Here is a 19989-nt window from a genome sequence, read left to right as displayed (position 1 = left end):
GAGTTGGGATTCCCTGTAAGTCATCCAGGCTGCCTTACTACTGCTCTTCCTATGATGATGTACAAGCTCTGTTATGCATGTATTTGTGGAGGTTTTTCTTCATCCGTGGTTCTTATATATGAGGATTTTTTGTTTTGTTTTGTTTTTTAGTTTATTTGCTGACATAACTTCTGCCTTTTTTTTCATTTTCCCAAGACTGAATGATTATTTAATAAAAAGCATTCCACACTGTATAGAAACCAACACTCTCTCCCATAATTCTGTGTATATGGGACTACAGAAATGTCACTGTCCCTGTCCCACATCTTCAAATTGACATTCTCAGGTCACAACAATAAGTCTTCCTAAAGGGGACCTTCTGGAAAAACAAGCTATTTCCTCGGCTCATATTTCCCTCTTTTTGTAGCAGGCACCAGCCATCTATCCAAGAAGTATATATTGGGGAGTAAGGAGGGCATCCATCAGCAAGCCCACAGCTGTTGACAGCCATAAGATTAGAGACAAGCACAAAGGGACAGATCAACACACTGGCAAAAAAATCCTGTGACAGCTAGGGAATAACTCATTTCATTCATAGGGGAAACCCCACCGTTTGGTGCAAGGACATTGATGAGGTAGGCCACTGAGTTACAGAGCCACAAAGAAGTGATGTCACCTAGGAGGCGAGGAATAACACCCACAAAAATCCTAGTATGTCCTCTTCCTGATAGATAGTTACTATGGAGTCACAAAGTCCATGGTACTTGGATTCTCTGCCAATGAATTGTACCATAGATCTCAGGGTGCTCACGTGAAAGGGATGAGTGATGAGAGTAGCAGCAGAAGAAGCCATCATCTCTCCAGTTGTCTCCTTGATAACTCGGTCAGAGATGAAACTTCTTTCTGTACATTTCCAAATCATGACTCCTCAACCTTGTCACACTACTGGTAATGTTGTAAAACTTTACCATGGACCACAGTTCCAAGGACCCCTGAACACAGTCTTGGAGTTAAGCCTGTGCACAACCCACACTTTCCATGGATGTTTGCAATGTGCTGAGCCTAACAAAAAAGACCAGGAAGCTGACATACTTGCCACCCCAAAATATTTTGTCCAACTGTTGGAGGAAGAGGCTCATATCCCACCTTCACATACAGAGTGGCTGGGACAGGATGGTGAGACGAGAGCCCAGGAGCACCTGACTGGTAGCGTCCACCATGATGGCACCCACTGAGGGACATACAGACTGAGCCACCAAGCAACGGAGCCGGTCTGGGATCATGTGCCAGGGCCACAGGGTTCACTGGCCCACCCTCGTGTGCGCACACTCACTCCCTGCCCAGCTTCTGCCTAACACCTCCCTAACACCTTCAGAGAATAATATTTTCAAGTTTCCCCTAGAATGCTGCTTTTCAAAGTTTAATGTGCATACGAATAACCTGGCGATCTTGTTAAAATGCAGATTCTGATTCAATAAATCTGGGATTGGACCTGAGATTCTGGTTTATAACAAGCTCCCAGCTGATGCTGCTGGTGAGGCTGCAGGTCCCTTTGGGTAGCAAGGCCCTAGTAATTAGCTTGAGTAAGACATGGAGAGAGATGAAGATGAAGTAGCTAAAGACAGAGAAAAGAAGAAACTGAAAGAGAGATTATTTGACCCTCTGAAAAGATTCTAAGGCTTAACTGGTGGCGCAGTGGTTAAGAATCTGCCTGCCAATTCAGGGGACGCTGGTTCGAGCCCTGTCCGGGAAGATCCCACATGCCTCAGAGCCACAACTACTGAAGCCCCCGGGCCTAGAGCCCGTGCTCCTCAGCAAGAGAAGCCACCGCAATGAGAAGCCCATGCACGGTAACGAAGACCCAACACAATCAAAAAAGAAAAAAGAAAAGAAAGATTCTACAGTCTGTCCCATAACTGTAATCCCCCATACTGGGTTTAAAACACATTCACATTCCCTCTGAAGTAAGTTGAATTGATTGACAGCAAAGCCAGCAGTGCCGAATTAAACCCATCCTCCAGTATGTACAAAAGCTCATGTTACAGACCAAAATTTTCCCTGGAATTGGTTAAAAAAAGAAAAAACCTTCAATATACTCAATATATAATTATAAGAAAGTAAAGTTCTCTATAAAGACCAGACCACTTAATAAATGGTCAATATGAACTGATATATACTTTTTGAAGAGTGAAATATTTTATGATTAAGCATTGTTGCCTCAAAGGGAGTGGTTGTAGACATAAATTTCCCCCAGGTAAAAGCAACTCCTGGTAAATAGTTTATTTACTAGGGAAAGGGCCAAAAGGAAAGAGAGTTTCCTTTGTTAAATAATGGAGCTCTGACAAAGCCAGATGGGTTGGTTACAAAACAAAGGGCTTTTGTAAAGGACTCCTCCCAAATATTTACATTAACTTAAGAAAAATATGAAAGTTTTACAGTGTATATCTCCTTATAATTTCATGGTAGTATTCAGGGACTACTACCAGTTTTGTTCTTTATCACTTCATTAAAATAGAATTTTTAAATTAATTATTTGTTAAAATAAAATATGTGATGTTCTAAATTTAGATTTACTTGTAGGCTGTTCAAACACTCTACTAGTATACTATAAAATGCCATTTATCTCAGATATATATTATATTACATTATATATTATATTACATTTTGTTGTCCTATTAGGTTTGCTGAGAGTTAGTCACACTTTGAATAAGATTTATGGAGTTTCCATATTTATAAAGGGTGATCAGAATTTTGTTTCACTTGAATAGAAGGAAATGTAGTCATCGTCCACATATCTAAAATTCTACTTCTCTCAACTAGATGTAATGTAGCAATCTGGCTCACCACTTGACACCAATTTTTCTGAAACATTGCTATGCCCGAGCCTCATATTAAACATTTTCAATCTTGGGTTAGTTAGGACTGTAATTAGCATTACTTTTATTATTTATATAAATCTACCTAGGTAAAAAACAAAATGAGCCAAATGTTGATATTTTTACCTCTCTTTTCACGTTTTCTGAACATATTATTCCTTGATTATATCAGTGTTTGGACTAAGACTTCCTCTCTTTAATAAATGTTGGAACAATTATTTTGGTAGGGCTATTATCCAGTTATTAAAATAGTCAAGGTAGGTAGAGCACTGCTATCATGATGAAATGATGAACTGAACCTGGAATTTTAGCACAAATAAGAAAGAATTCAATGTGATTTGTGTTTGCTTACATTTAGCATTTTCTCAATATTTAGATTTACTTGTATGCTGACAAATCAGATTGTATTATGATTTTGTTTTTAATGTAATTTATGGGGGAAAAACTCAAGGAAAAATTTACATATAAAAGAAAAAGGAAGTCTGTAGATTTTGAATACCTACTCTTAGAGACAAAATTTCGCTGCAGGGCTTCCCTGGTGGCGCAGTGGTTGAGAGTCCGCCTGCCGATGCAGGGGACAAGAGTTCGTGCCCCGGTCCGGGAGGATCCCACATGCCGCGGAGCGGCTGGGCCCGTGAGCCATGGCCGCTGAGCCTGTGCGTCCGGAGCCTGTGCTCCGCAACGGGAGAGGCCACAACAGTGAGAGGCCCGCGTACCACAAAAAAAAAAAAAAATTTCGCTGCATTTTCAAGGAAAAATCACAAGTTTCATCATATTGAGTTCTAAATCCGGAACAATAATAATGATGATGACAATAAGATGGCCTAATTTTTGAAAGTAAGGTAGATTGTCAGCTGCTTTGAAAATCATATTCTGCTTAAAGCCAAGAGAATTTATTTTGTGACCTGCTGTGCCCCTTGATCTGAGGCCCTCTGTCAAGCATTGTATTTGAGAATCCTCATATAGAAAATTTGCATTTAATGTAAGATTAAGAGATTTAGTTATTGTTGTTACCAACTGTTTAATACAAAGATTTTTAAAACATATTTCTGAGAATGAAATAACAGATAGCAAAGGGTATATCGCAGAAATTAGATTAAAACGTGAAAAATTGAAAGCCAGTCGCTGAAGACCACACACAGGTGATGTAGATTTGGGCTTCTCACATCTTGCTGCATTCACACCCTCACCTTGGCCTCATCTTGGTGGGATTTACTTGTCAGTCCCTTGACTTTGGGCTGAGTCATATGACTTGCCTTGGCCAACAGGACAGAAGTGTCAGTATGTCATTTCCAAGTGTAGGCTTCTAGAAGTCTTGCACATTTTATCTTGTCTCTTGTGCCTCTGCTGCTCCTTGGAGCATGAGAAGAACCTGCCCTAACTAGCTTGCTGGTCCAAGGAGGGTGAGAGACATACGGAGCAGAGCCAGCACAGGCCTGCCATGGGAAGCAGAGTTGCCCCAGCCATCCCAGCCTAGACCAGCTGAGCCCCAGCCAAGCCAACCCATGAATCTGTGAAAATAAATGGTTGTTCTTTAGAACCACTGAGCTTTGTAGTACTTTATTTGTGCTGAATTATTGTAGCAATAATTGATACACCCTAAAATTCAATTTTAAAATATGTGTTAGATATATGATGACAAAGAAAGAACCAGTTCACTGCATCTTTTGCTTTTAATTAGCTGTTGTGAATTCAGACATAGTCATCTGTACTGATTTAGTACTTACAACTATATTTTTACCAATTTTACTTAGGACACAGACAAGAATTGTACTTTTCTACACAAGATTTCCTACTCAAAACTTTTCCCAAGAATTAAACTTATTTCAATAATACTGAATAACCAGTCAGATTGATTTGGTCTTGAATAACAAAGATTTTACAGGAAAATTATATAGTAAACTGATACAGTAAAAGCTAAAGGCTAAAGATATTATTCCACCATCAATATTTTGAGCTAATTAGAAGGATATAAGCCTTAATATAAGGCTATCAATGAAATATAAATGTTGGCAGAAGTTCTAAAGTTACATATTTGGAATTTGAATTTGAGGGTTTGTTATAATTCAGAAAAACCAGATAGATCTTATATGTCACCAGCAAAATCTTACCAGGATTATGTTTTCTTCCAGTTTATTGAGATATAATCGATACACAGCACTACATAAGTTTAAGGTATATAGCATGATGATACATACATCATGAAATGATTATCCCAATAAGTTCAGTGAACATTCATCATTTACTATATATATAAAATTAAAGAAATAGGAAAAAAAGGTTTTTCCTTGTGATGAGAACTCAAGATTTACTCTTTTAACAATTTTCATATATAACATACAGCAGCGTTAATTATGTTTATCACTCACACATTACATCTCTATTACTCTTATAACTGGAAGTTTGTACCTTTTGACTAGCTTCATCTAATTCCCCCTCCAAGGGAAAGAGGAAAACTAGTGAATGATGACACTTTTGAAATGTTTACTGATGTTCTTTTCTGGATGCCCATGGAGCCTTCCCCTACCTCACCTTCCACCATACCTAGGGAAGGATTATTACAACGAAAAAGCAGAGATAAGGCTTCTCTTGATTCCAAAAGCCTTGGTCCTGGGGGAATTCAGGGCATTAAAGAAATTGAGTGATATATGAGCAAGGCTTCCTGCTCAAGGGAGACAAAATTAGGAAAATAAAGTAATTTTTGACACATGTGTATCCCTAGCATGAACCCAGATAAAAGAGGATCTGAGAGCAGAGGTACTTGTGCCTCCTGCTTCTGAGTAGGGCCTGTAGAGATAGCAACCCTCTAGAGTTCCTCTGCACGGTGGTAGGGCATTTATTCTGTTCTCTACACCACATTTACCATAGGAGGCTCCATGATGCTGCATCAGGCCTGCCCACCCAGATTCATCAGACTTACACAGAGCCCCAAGAAAAGGACAGAAGTAGCAAAAGGTGTCTCTAGCCCTAAGGGTCATATTGAATCAGCATGAGGACATTATAGCAGCATCCTGAATGGACCAATGACAGACAGGATATGTACCTATCAGCAGATCCAAGATGTACAACTAAGGAAGAGACTCTCCTCCACAGACCCACCCTGAGACTCCTTGGCAATAAGCCCCTGGAACTTAGATGCAATACAACCTTAACAAAATGGAAGAAACTAGGACTTGATTGAGGTGAAGGTTCTGCCACCTGAAGGAATGGGGTTTGTAAAAGAAATTAAGTTCAGTTATTAATAAAAGAGAAAGTTATGCCTCACAGGAGACCAGAATAATATCTATGTTTTCCACTTTAAAAATCTGAAGCAAACCAGGCAAAACAAAAGTATTTGATCAGGCTTATGGTGAGTGTTCATTACACTATTTGGTATATCTTAGATGGTTGAACTATTTTACAATAAAAATACTATAAAAGAAAATACACTTATTTCAATCCTGAATCTGTGGACTGAAATTTGTCTCCTTAACCCTAGCATCTGTTTTGATTTAGGCAGTATCCTCAGTGGTTTAAATGCATCACCTCATTGAATGTTCACAGCACCCCTCTTGGGTAGACGTCAATTATATTTTTCATTTTACAAATAAAGAAAGTAAAGCTAATTTAAAGAAACAGTATAAAAAGAATACTTTTTCAGCCATCTTGATCAGATTTTTAAGATGTAGAAATAGTTGTCCTTTTTTTTTTTTAAGAAAATAAATAGAAAAAATCATTTAAGAGAGTCAAAATGTAAAGACCAATGAATTCCTCAAACTGAGGAAGATTCCAGTGAGGCCTTCAAACCAGAACAGGGATAGGAAGGGACTGGGTGATGAGGCAAAGTCTTCTTCTAGAAAGCCATTTCTTTCCATGTATAAAATGGAAGGTATGGAAGAAGGTATGGCAGGTATGGGAAGAAGGCCTGAATGGGATCTGGGTTATGAGGGTGAATAGGGGAAGGTATGAGAGGTGGTGATGGTGAAAACAGGGTAAATACTCAGCTGAAACACAGATTGTAAAAATATTGCCATTTATGTACTTGTGTATAAATAGTCACTGCTCTAAAATGTACTCCCTCCCCTCCTGTCCTTCTCCCAAGGGCCCCCAACTCCCAATAAGCCAGCAGCTAGCTGGCAGGACACTAAGGCACAGCTCCAGAGCTGTGACTCAAGCCTAGAATGACTGCTTGGTGGCTCTGCCATACTAGTTATTAAATTGTTTTTATATCACACCTAGTGATAATTCTTATTATAATCTAAGCTACACTCACTTTTTTGAACTCATCAACAAAGGCACATTTGGGCAGTATCAAGCTTCTGAGTGTTGAGAAATCTTGGAAAGATGACTGCTTTTTTAAACCTTCATATCATTATAAGCGGTCAAACCTTAGACTCCTAATCCTGGAGTGGGAATGAGATGAAGCCAGCTGAGAGTATGAAGAGGACCTAGGGTGGAAGGGATGGGAAGAGGAAGCTGTGCTCAGGGGTTAGGGAGCCTAGAGAAAGAGATGAGAGAACACGAAAGGCAACAAACGTCACAGTACTGCCACAGCCGTCCTCATTACACTACTTAAGAATCCCACGCCCCGCAAGTTGTTAACAGGTGCTATAGTTATTTATGAATTTTAAAATGTTTCATTGCCCCACAAAACTCCTTAAGAACACATCATTTTCACGTATTTAAACTTCAGTTTCCTTATTTCGAAGACGGCCGGTTTGATGACCTGTGTCCTTTCAGCTCTCTATATAGTAACATATAATGCATGAGCTGACCTTTAAGGCTGCTTCCTAAAAAAAAAAACGTAGAGGGCAAATGAGTTGCCATTTACCCTTTTTTTTTTTTTTTAGTAAATGATTTGGAGAAGTTATTAACTTGCCTCTAAGCCTAAAGTTATATCTGTGGGTATCAAAAAATATATATATCTCTTTACATCATCTATTCATTTCAAATCTCTGCTAACAGTGTTCTACTTCATCTTTTCTTTGTATCTCATGAAGTTGGATGGAGCCAGTTATCCCAATCAGCTATTATAACCAGAATATGATCTGTTTCTCTTTGGTGCCAGCTTCTTGTTGGGGCAGGTTAATGAAGAGTTTGTGGTTTTTCTTCTCATTAGGAATTCATTTTGGCATTGACAACGCTTCACTGATCATTATGATTCCATGTGCTGTGCTGACTTTGGGGTGGACTTCCCCAGGGAGGCTGCTTTCCCTCCTTTGAGTGCTAGTTAAGCATTCACTCACAGGCCTCCCCACAAAGTCCATTCCTTGCTGGAATGCAGGACATGCTCTCTCCCTGTTCCTGTTGACTTTTTTCACAGTCAAGATTACTCACTGCAGCTGAAGACTGAATAACAAAAGATGGGAAACAGCTTCCACATTTTTCCATAGAACAAAACTCAACTGCTTTGCAGCCAACATTTTTATGAAGGAATTAGAGGAATAGCAATCTTTTCGCAATCATTAGAGGTAGACTAGGCACTACACAACACACTGAGCCTGACACCTCCCTTTTCTAGAATATTATGTTTGTTAACATGTAATCTGTTCAAAGCATTTAGAAATGCAATTTGGCAGAAGTAAAATTAAGAAAACCCAACTTTGGGAAGATCTTTAGTATTCTAATGATGACTAGTCAGCATAAGTAAAGTCATGCCAACATTTGTGACATTTTCTCTGCCATCTAGTTGAAATTGATCTTTTCTCCAAAAACTGTATTGCCTTTCTGCTATCAACAATAACAAAAACCTGTGCTTTGTCATTCTCTTTTATATGTTTATGTCTTCTCTCCACCTTGATAATCAACTCTAGGAGTTCCATCCTCTAATTCCCTTTCTCCTCCTCCTTTTGTGTCCATCCCCATTTTCCCTCTTCTAGACTGCCAGTATTTTTAATGTATCCTGTGCCCTTTCAGGTATAGTACCAGCTTTTTCATTTCAAATCATAATTTGACTTTCGATCGCATGTGGAACATAATGCAAAATGTCCTTTCCGTTTTAGGATAGTGAATCTCCTTATTATTGCCCCAAAGTAAAATGACTGATTATTACTCAATTCATCTTGTGCCACTTTATAATAAGGTAAAGAAAACCCCGATTTAGGAACAGATAAAATATTTTCATTGCTAACAACTTTTTTAAAAATTCTAATCAATTACTAGAAAAACTAAGCCTCCTCTAACTCACAGCCAAGCACTTAAAGAAAAAAATCTTCTCTGGTAAACTTGAAACTCCAATTAAATATTTGTACAATTGTAAATATTTTATGTATTTCGTAAATATGGCATCACCTGTTTCCTTAGTTCCAGGGGGGAAAAAGTAATAAATTAATAGAAGAGTTAAACATTTTTATTTCTTATTTCAAAGCATTTGAGAGACATTTCAGAAGCGGTTGGTAAATGTTAAATTCTGCATGCCTGCTTCTCCAAGTTTCCATCCACACAGACTAGATGTAAACCAGTGTCACCAAAAGCACACCACACACGCACCCACACAGATTCCTTCCTTGTGTTTAGATGTGAAATGCACCTAAAGGTTCCGGGTCATTTTTCATCCCTTCCTCTGTGAAACAGGGAGATAGTTGTGTCTTAAGCAGCGATGGAACGTGGGCGATGAGAAGAAAAGGCTTAGAACAGGGCAGAATTCTTTAAGAAGCTCGGTTGCCCATACTGGGCATCTCTGCAGGCAGTCGACTTCCTCCACTCCCCACCCCTGCTGGGATGATGCACTGCGAAAACATTAGCTCCCCTGCCCGGACGCCTCTCAGTGGCTTATAGTTGGAAAAATGTTGCCCCAGGTTTAAAATATCTGCCCAAGCAGCCCAGACGGTGAAAACGCTTTCTCATTGCTCTTTATTCCTTGCGAGCGCTCCCCGCCCTCTGCTGCCAAAACCTTGGGGATGTGCCTAGACCCGGCGCAGCACACATCCCGGCCAACCGCGAGCAGAACAAACCCTTGGCGGAGAGCCAGGAGGCTCCCTCCCAGCCACCGCCCCCCCCACCCCCGCCAGAGCCTCCCCACCCCCCCACCCCCATACAATACAAGATCTTCCTTTCTCAGTTCCCTTAAATCACAGCCCAGGGAAATCTCCTCAGAGCCTTCATCCAGCCACGGGCCAGAATGTCGGGGGGCAAATACGTAGACTCAGAGGTAGGCTCGGGTGGCTGTGCTCCGGTATCGCGGCGCGCAAGAAGTGCTGCTTCTGCTATCACCCACTCCAAATATTCCGACTGCTTTGCTTGCCTCAGCCCTCTCTCGACGTCGGAGCACTCCTCTCCCCTGGCATTGCTGAGGAATGGGTCTGGGCGGGGAGGTGAAGAGGAGGCAGGAATGTTTTATGTTTTCCTGTTAGGAAGGGGGTCAAGGGAGCCCCTAAGCTAGAGGATCGCGGAGAAGGGGGTCGTCGGGGTCCTCAAGTTGGGTCTGCCAGACCGAGGGCGCGTTTCTGAATGGCTCAGGGGCACTGCCTTATTGCGGGACCCCCACGGTCCGGCCCCAGTCTTCTGGGAGGCAGAGAGCCAGAGCAGAGGGTGGGAGCTCATTCACTCGCAGTCTTGGGGACAAGAACAAGGCGCCTGAACCGGCTGGCCGGGGCGACAGCGCGCGTCTTGTTTGCACTTTCCAAAGCTCTTGGCCACCTCAAGAACTCTTCCTGCATCTCGGCGCCTGGCAGGGGTGTCTGGAGAGGAGCGGACCTCCCCTTCCCCTAACTACCACTCCCCCCCCCCCCCCGCCCTTCCAACCACCTCTCGGCGCTCGGTCTCCGCCTGGGTGTCGAGACCTCATTTTCCCAAACTCAGCCGCCGTTCAGCGACCGGCCGGCAGCCTGGGAGTGACCTGAGGGTGGGCCGGGGGGGGGTGTGCAGGTTAGATACCGTTCTAGAGAGCTTAGGAGGGTCTGACACTTGGCTCGACCCAAAGATGGGGGATGCGGGATTGTGAGCACCAGGGGAGTGGTGGGAGCTGCGCAGGAACAGAGACTGCAAAGGGAGGGTGGGGGACGCGGACAGATGCGGAGGATGTTCCATGGGTCGGGGGGTTCCAGCTGGGTCTTAAGGATGAAGCTAGAAGGGATTATGGAGAGAAGGGAAATGGAGGCCAGGGACGGGAACAGGTGAAGAGCTCGGGTAGAGGGTGGCGTGGCGGAGAGAGGGGCTGGAGAAAAGTCGGAAGTCTGGTCTTCTCCCCTGCGGGGGTCTCCGCGGGGTGCCGCGGGCAGGGCGTGCACAGGGCTGAGGCCGGGGCGGACCGCACGGCGGGGTCTGCCCTGACCCCTGGCGGTGGCGGGCGGGGGAGGCAGGAGCTCCCTGCCTGGTACCGAGGGGTGTGGTGTCCTCTCCTCGATCCTCTTAAAAAGCTTGCGGCTCCAAGGAGTTTACTGTGCGCGGAGCCACCGCTTCCGAAGCGGTTAGTTCGATTTTGAGCCTCGAGGTTTGCCGCGCTACTAGGCTGACTTTTCTGATCGCCGGTTTTTCTTTTTGAAATTTTCTTCCTACCGCCGGTGCCACCCTCCCCCTCCTGGCCGTCCGCCCTCCGCAGGGACATCTCTACACTGTTCCCATCCGGGAACAGGGCAACATCTACAAGCCCAACAACAAGGCCATGGCAGAAGAGATGAACGAGAAGCAAGTGTACGACGCGCACACCAAGGAGATCGACCTGGTCAACCGCGACCCCAAGCATCTCAACGACGACGTGGTCAAGGTAAGGTGAGGCGGCCAGCAAGGAAGGGATGTGCCCCGAGAAGACACTGAGAGGGCTGGGACAGCTCTCCTCTGGCCAGCAGCCTGTGTATCTTTCCCTGTCTTTGCCACACACTCACCATTTTCTGGGCTTGATGTGCGGGAACTCCCGCGGTTGTCAGAAATGTCACATCTCCCCTCCCCACTCCTGCCGGTTAGTTCAGCTGGAATTTAGCTAACTTGAGTTTTGTAAGAGTTCATTTAACTGCACCCTTCTCCTGGCAAATGAACCTCTGGATCTCAGCAAGAGACAGCCCCACACTCCTTGAGAGGGTGAGATGTTTGCGCTGCAGGTCACCCTTTTTCCGTTTTCAGGTTGAAAGTCTAAGTGAAGGGTGGCTCTCCACTGTATATAGAATTAAGCAGTGAGATCATTTGGTAAGGTCTTGTGCCAAAGGTGACAACCGGAATACTAAGTGAGCAGGTTCCCTCAGCTAAAATTAAGATAACCTGAAGTGATTTTCTTAAAAATAACAAAGTAGGTAGAAATACTTCTGACTAAAGATGAAATATATATATATATGTGTGTGTGTATGTATATATATATATATGTATATATATACACACATATATATACAGAATAGAATCAAATATTTAATATTTATATGAAGGGTATTTAACTGGAAAAACATGGCACTTGTTGTACACAGCTATGCATAGTTACACAACCAAAATAATATGTGCCTTTTGATTTCTCCTATAGACCTCTAGTTAGGTGTGGAAAGTTGCTTCTTTAGTGACTGCTTGGGTAAGCCTTCCCTGAGCTAATGGGATGTTCAGGTTGGAGTTCCTTTTCATACTTTAAGGATGTGCTTGGTGAGATTAAAAATAGGTTAACTGAATGGGTATTGGCTAAACTTAGATCTGACTGGATGGTCACTTTTTGATTATGATTATGTTACTCAACTTTGACCCTTTGAACAAATCTCGTCAGAGGAATTTGTTGCTTAAACCCATCTCGATTGGGAAATCATAGGCCTGAGCCATCCTTGGCAGAGGGTTTTCTCTCAGGAAGGGGGATGACCAAAGAAATTCCTGGCCTGGAAGATTAAAGTGTGAAGACCCCCAGAGCAGCCAATGGGGTGGATGAGCAGTTTCCGCCCACGCAGCCTCCTATCCAGGATGGGAGGGGCCATAGTTCAGAGACTGTTCACATTTATGAATAATATATTTCAAAAAGGGGAACAATTTAATCTGCAACTGGAAGGAAAATGTAACTGTCAGAATTGACTCTCTTGGCTTGCTGGTGGAGGAAAAAGGAAAATTGGAGCCTTAGCAAGCTTTTCTACTAACCAGATTATGGAATATTTAAAAGCAGCAGCAATAACAAAAATAGCTTATAAACTGGAAATTAGAATTGCTAAAAACTATTTACTAAAAACATTGCCTTAAAGGAGGAAAGGGCATTTTTGCTTGTTTCCCTTCTCATGTAGCTTTGGACAAGAAGGAAAAGTGCCAGGAAAAGATGCAGATTTCAGAAGGGCCTAGCTTCATTAGAGCCTCCCTGTTGTTCCACTGCAGCGTTGAGTGGGATTCCTGAAGCAAGTGAACCTCCCAGGATGAGTCAGAGAAGCCAGCAGTGTAGATGCGGGTCTCCACACATAGCATGACTAAGCTGAGAAAGAAAGGTCCCAGTGGGAAAAGAGACTTCAACACAAATGGAAAAAAGGCATAACAGACTTAGAGGAAATAGTTCACATAATAGCATTTCAAAGAGCAAGTGTGGGGATCCTCATATTAAAGAAATTAAAAGGAAGAGTTAGAACAAGCTTCTGCTGGCCTAGAGAAAGCAAACTCCACCCACTTGCTCATAGAACTGTGAGCAAAACAAGACAATCAGACAGAAAAAATCTACCTCGAGAAGAATTTGGTAGGCCCACTTACTCAGATGTCTTGCTTAAAGAGGCCTTCAGAGAATGCCCTGCAAAGAGAGACGCAAAGAGTACATCTGCCAGTAGGGCCAGGAAAGGGGGCCTACACCCAGTGGAGACTCCTATTTTATAATTTTTGTTTTCTTTGAATCCAAGCACAAATCTAATGATAGAAACAGTGATGATCCTCTCCATGTTACCGAGACAGTAAATAATAAATTTCTCTAAATTTTACTTTTGATTACACAGACTTCTTAAAATAATAAAGACACCCAAAGCTTCACGCTTAATGCATGGTAGCTTAAAACTTCACATGATAATAAAGAAACAGTGGCCAACTGAATCTACTGTTAGAGTTACCAAATCAGGTAAGAAAAGGTCTGTTCTAAAAGCAAGCAGCTCTGTAAAAGCTGCCAATTCTGTCCGATTCTATAGTCACTAACCACTTTTGGCTATTTCAATTTAAATTCCAAGTAATTAACATTAAATACAATTTAAAATACAGTCTTCGGTCACACTAGCTACATTTTGAGTTCTCAGCACTTAAGGCTAGTAGCTACCGTAGTGGACAGCACAGATTTAGAACACTTCCACCTTCATGGAAATTACTCTTGGACAGCAGAGGACTAGAGTGTTCATTCTCTCTATATTAAAAATGTCCCCATATCAAGTTTAGAAACTTGTAGATGGAGATGAAATGAAACACTGATGTACAGTGTGAGGAGCAGCATAGTGTATCTGCACAGTATCCTTTTAGTCCCATAAAACAGCTATTTAGGGTAGGGAAGAAAACTCAGAAGATGGATGTGTTGTGATTTTATACTTCAAGAAGGTAGAGTATTATCACCTATTCCACTAGTGATAATGACATAAATTAGACTGAACAATTTAGTTCCAATAAAGTTGGTTTCTTATTTCACTAAAGGTTTGCTACACGATATTATGAGATATCTGTATAGACATTTATCGAAAAAAAAAGAGTAAGTTATGAACGCTTTTTAAAATTTCTTCTAATTAAAATGGTCATACCTTCAGACTGTCCATTCTCCCTCTGAGATTTCTGTTTTCTTATGCTCACATTTCATTCATATGTTTATTATGTACTATTTTGATTTTCTAATAAAGAAAATGACTTCAAATTTATGATTCTGATATCACATTAGCCATCAATCAATTTGTTAAACTCATCATATGCTAGACTAGACACTGTGCTACGTACTACAAAGTGTAATTCCTAAAATAAGTCCTAGAAATCACAAAGATTAGAGTTAGTGAAGACAAGATGCATACAGATTAAAAATACACACACACATACATACACACACACACACAATATCACAACAGTAAGTCACTTCCAAATGCTATCTAATTGGTCCTTTTTTTATTTGCCAGGAAACATATAACTAGATTTTTAAGTTTCATTAATCCGTGTTACTTATTCTCTCTCACATATGGGTTTGAACTTTCTTTTTCAACTGGCATGCGTTTTTATGCAGTCTCTATCATAAGGTTTCTCATTATCATTTTGGAAATATACCAAATATATACTATAATAAATCAAAAGTAAGTAGTATTGAATATTGCATAATAAAAAGTTTATTTAAAAGTGAATCATTAATTATCTTGATCTTGGTAATCATTTACAATATGGATGTATATCAAGTCATCATGTTGTACACTTTAAATATTATATTTGTCAATTATTCCTCAATAAAGTTTTTTTGAAAGTGAATGGTACTGATATTAAGTGTTAGGGAGACCCTACTTGGATAGGGCATTAGGGTGAGAGAAGGATGCATTATAGATAGTTTAATGGAGAAGGGCATGAAGGAGGTGCAATGTGAGTTGGGTCATAATCGACAGATGGAATGCAAATAGCTGAGAAAAGTACAGGAGGTAATTCTAAATGACAAGGCATGGAGATGGGAATGTCACACACAGGGCATAAGTCTGGAAGGTTTAGCAGCCCTTTTTTTTTTTTTTTTTTTTTTGCGGTACGCGGGCCTCTCACTGTTGTGGCCTCTCCTGTTGCGGGGCACAGGCTCCGGACGCACAGGCTCAGCGGCCATGGCTCACGGGCCCAGCCGCTCCGCGGCATGTGGGATCTTCCCGGACCGGGGCACGAACCCGTGTCCCCTGCATCAGCAAGCGGACTCTCAACCACTGCGCCACCAGGGAAGCCCTAGCAGCCCATTTTGACTGAAATTAGAGTTCATGTGGCATAGTGGTAGGTCATAGAGATGAAACGACTGATCGTGGCCAGATGATAGAATCCTGAATCCAGTACTCCTGATAAGTTTGAACTTTATCATGTCAGCAGTGGGAAGCCAAGAAGACTTCAAGCTTAGAATGACATGATGAAGGTGGGCTCTTTGGAAGATGACTGGTTAAGGTACAGGATGTAATAAAAGATAGCCAGTCTGGATGAGGAGCAAACAGTTACGATGTAATTGCATCATGGTCTGGACATGAAATGAGAAGAACAATATGCAGTGGCACTGGGAATAAAACCATATAGGTGCAAAATGACAGAATTTTAGAATTGGAAGAGAATGTAATGGTTACCAGGTTAACCTCCAATTCCCAATTCCTTTTTTTAACATTAAGAGAAACTTAAGGGTTAAAAAAGTTTAAATTTCTATCCACGTTTTCACATGGTTAGTGTCCAAAACAGATATTTTGAAATATAACATAAGGCATGAATAGATAAGATAATGTGATTTTCATGGATTATTGTCATGAGAGGAGAAATGAGCTGAGATGATTCTGAGCCTAGCTCTGAGACAAATCAGTACATCTGAGAGGAGATCTTTGTTAAAAATAAAAATACGCATTTGTATCTTTCTTTCCTAAAATTTGAATTAATGATTCTTAAATATACACAGATACAAAATTTTCTTTAGCAGTCAAGAAAAGGGATGCGCAGGGTAATCAGTTTGGGTTTCAAAATAACGGCCTGATGCCGCCATGATCCCTTTCAACTATAAAGCATTCTAGAGCAATTAGTAATTAATATTAATATAACAGAGATTTTAAATTTCATGTTTGCTTGATATAATCAAAGCATAAGATTTAAAAAGTCAGACTGGCCCAAAGCACTCAGCGCCATGTTAATAGTCTCTTCTGTTGGAATTGGTTTTGCTTATTTGTTTGTTTAGGAGATAGCCTCACAAGATGGTGACTAATACTCTGCCACACATGAGAATATGCATGGAGTTCAGAATCCCCAGCTTGTAAAACAGCACTATGGTCATGTGTGGTGGGAAATTATTCTCACATCACTGAGCAAATAACAATATTAAAATGGGGGACATTATTCATTCATAACCATCTGAAACACTTTCAATTTCAGTCAACAGTGACATACCTTTTAAATGCTTATTAAAAGAAAGTATTTTTTCTTTCTCCACCTCCAAATTGTTGTCCAAAAAACTTGAAGAATTAGCTCAACTTTGGTTCTAACTGAATAAAATTTCATATTATTTATTAAAATTTAAGATAAGATACACCAAATATTCTTGAATTATGAAAAAGTTCATGATGTGGGTTATTCTTCCAATCGACAGCAGTGCTGGCTACCTTTTAAAGGGGTTTGAAGTAAGAGCAGCTGCAAACTATTGCATCTGGAAAGTCCAATAACTTCAAAAACCACCTGCTTATGCATCCTGCCCACTCAAGTTCATAAAATAACAGACACTTTCATATTCTAAATTAAACTGCTTTTTAGTTTGCCCTACTTTTAACCGTAAGTTATTGTTCTCTATGATGAAATATCCAGAGTGAGCTGATCCCTAGAAGAATAGGGCTGTGTGCACTGGGCTATGGGCTCCTGGGCCCTTTCATGATCCTCCTGGCCAGATTTGCAGCGGGAAAAGGGTAGGGCTGTTATTTTCATACAAAGATGGTTTAGGCCAAGAAACACACACTCGTCTTCCACTCTCTGGACCCTATGTATACTATCTAAGTTACTATACACTAAGGCCCTGGAGGAAAAGATTTGCATGCTATACTTTTGTTAAAAGAAGTTTTCTAAAAAGGTAGCCCTTAGCCCCTAGAAATATGCTTAACCACAGGTGCTCAGAGGCACCTGGACAGAGTAGAAAGAGTACTGTGCCAAGAAAAGAAATTTTTGTGACTTTTGTTAACTTTCTTTTTTAAAACTTGAATGTTAACGATTCTTAAATATATAGACACAAAATTCTGTTTCTTTAAAAATCAAGAAAAGGCATGCACATAGTAATCAGATCAGTTTTGGTTTCAACCTAAGGGCCAAACTAGAAAGTGTCTAGTCCCATATGTGTGGGACACCAAGGAAGGAGGGGGAAGGATGTCAGGGCAACAGATTTCTCTTCCTCAGCAGTCCCTGAGAGTGGAGCTCATAAGCAAAAAGCAAACTTGTTTAACTAATCAAAGCTAATAAACACCAGCCTTGAAAATATTTTGAGCAAGCTATTTTACGTTTCTATGCTTCAGTTTCTCTAACTATAAAGAAAAGAATGAGAGTCATTCTCATATAATAGCATTCCCCTCCCAAACCCATTCACCTTTCAATAAATGATTACTATATATCTATTATGTGCCATGCACTACAATATGGAACAAAGATAGATATGAGCACTGCCCACAAAGAGTTTATGACTATCTTCCTTGTCTCTCTTCATTGCAGTTTCCTTTGAAAACTTTTGCTGAAATTCCTTTACCAAATTCTACTGTATGGTAAAATCTTAAAATCTTTAGGGCATAGTTTAAAACATGCCTCATCTCTAATGCCTCGAATTGTTCCTGAGCCAGTAAGTAAGGCTAGGGGAAAATAAGGAACATATATTTATTATATTTATATATATATATATATATATATAAAATATGTAATATATATATATATATTTTAGAGTCCAATGTACCACTTTTATTTAGGAAAACACCAAAGGAACATATATTTTTTAAACAATTTGCCCCTGTTTGGGTCCTATAAAAATTATAATTAACTTATAGAAAATATTTCAGTTCTTCTCTAATATTCTCCCTTCCCATATTGTTGCTTGACTTTTAAGCATCCTATTGAAAATTTAAAATTTTCAACCATTTTAAAACCTCATATCCTCTTTACAAACCCAAGAGGGCTCTCATATTCACCTGGGCATCAGAATCATCACAGGAATTTTTAAAAATACAGATGCCTAGGCCCACTACATAGTTACTAAACTAGAGTATCTAGGGATGGGGCCTAATCTAGGGCCTCTAAGCTCCCTAGATTGTGAAGTCAGGTTTAGAAATTATTGTACCCAAGGCTGGCTTAAAGATATACACTTGAATGGTTCTACCCTAAGAGAACAGTTCAGTCACACTATGTAATTCTAGATGTTCCTCCTGCCAGAAGAACACTTGAAGGTTAGGCCAGTTTAAACTCTGCCAAGGAGTTCTGAAACACCATAGAGGGTTCCCAAGTCAGCCTTGCTCAGTGGTCCTCCATCCCTTGAGGCCACTTGGGCTTACAGCCCACTGCAAGCTTAGAGCCTCAGAGTGGCCTAGGGGTGGGGTGGCCATATGTTCTAGGTTGTCCCATGCAGGCAAGTTAATAATGGTCAATAGCTCTCCTGAATAACTATTAATTATTTTTAATTATTAATTATAATTAATTATTAACAATGCCCCTTTCATTCTCAGAATTGTCCCAGTTTGGAGAAAAATTATATGGTCATGAATGAATTGGCAATGACCTGTCACTGATTCCTGTACCTGAAATACATTGGAAGTCCCTACTTGCACTATTTTTTTAGCAAAATGGGCAAAATTTCCATTTAAGAATGTCATGCTTTTCTTTCCTCTCCAGTCTCCAGTGTCACCTCTCTCCTATCCTTCATTGGCCACCAAGCTGTACTGTAACTTGGAGGAGTTGCTCTTAAGTGCCAATCTACTCTACCCTCAGACCTTAGTTTCTTTCCCTGCAACACAGGGTTAATGAAACTGACATCCTTCCATCACATATTTTGTCAACTACTCAATCAAAGATTAAAATGTTTAAAATAGTTTTAATTTTTTTCAGTTAGTCCAGGAAACATAAAATGGCATGCTTTCACATGAGCCATTGTTTAGAGTGGGGAAGTGCTTTTAATTTTGTCTTAAAGGAAATCTGCATGATCCATGTACTGAGCAACTACCAAGGGAATTTAATTGGTAGAACAGATTTACACCTGCACAGAATACATATTTCCTGCCTCTCCTATGCTGATGTTTTAGATATAAAATACATTTTGTTTTCTTTATTAAACCTTGAGAAGATGTCTCTTGTTGGTCATTATTTCATAGCAGGGGAAGTACATATTCCTAAAGACACAACTGAGCTTCCCTTTAGCCACTGTTAGTTATTTAGGTAATTAAGAAGCAGGCATTTTTAATTTTGAGAAGGCTTAAATAAGTTTTGATGGTGTATGTATGTGCTTAATATATTATTTCATAGCAATTTAAAAATGAAAATTTTAAAAGGTGCATTCAGTATTTAAACCTTTCTTGAGCCCAGCAAGGACATTATAATACAAATGGAC

General features: G+C 40.5%; 1 protein-coding gene and 1 pseudogene across 1 annotated transcript in view; one reads left to right on the top strand and one right to left on the bottom strand.

Moving 5' to 3' along the window:
* Positions 1–45: 45 nt before the first annotated feature.
* On the bottom strand, positions 46–1199 carry LOC132524618 (mitochondrial carrier homolog 2-like; annotated as a pseudogene).
* Positions 1200–9884: 8685 nt separating this feature from the next.
* The window catches only part of CAV1 (caveolin 1), a 33861-nt gene continuing 23756 nt past the window's right edge, over positions 9885–19989 (top strand). The window contains exons 1-2 of the mRNA XM_060156811.1: positions 9885–9984; positions 11374–11538. Of these exons, the coding sequence (XP_060012794.1) occupies positions 9955–9984; positions 11374–11538 (195 nt within the window). The 5' untranslated portion in view covers positions 9885–9954. The remainder of the gene's footprint in view (positions 9985–11373; positions 11539–19989) is intronic.

This window comes from Lagenorhynchus albirostris, chromosome 8, assembly GCF_949774975.1.
Source record: "Lagenorhynchus albirostris chromosome 8, mLagAlb1.1, whole genome shotgun sequence".
Taxonomy (NCBI): Eukaryota; Metazoa; Chordata; class Mammalia; order Artiodactyla; family Delphinidae; genus Lagenorhynchus; species Lagenorhynchus albirostris.
The sequence above is the reverse complement of the archived record's forward strand: the minus strand, read 5'-3'. Positions and strand labels throughout refer to the sequence as shown.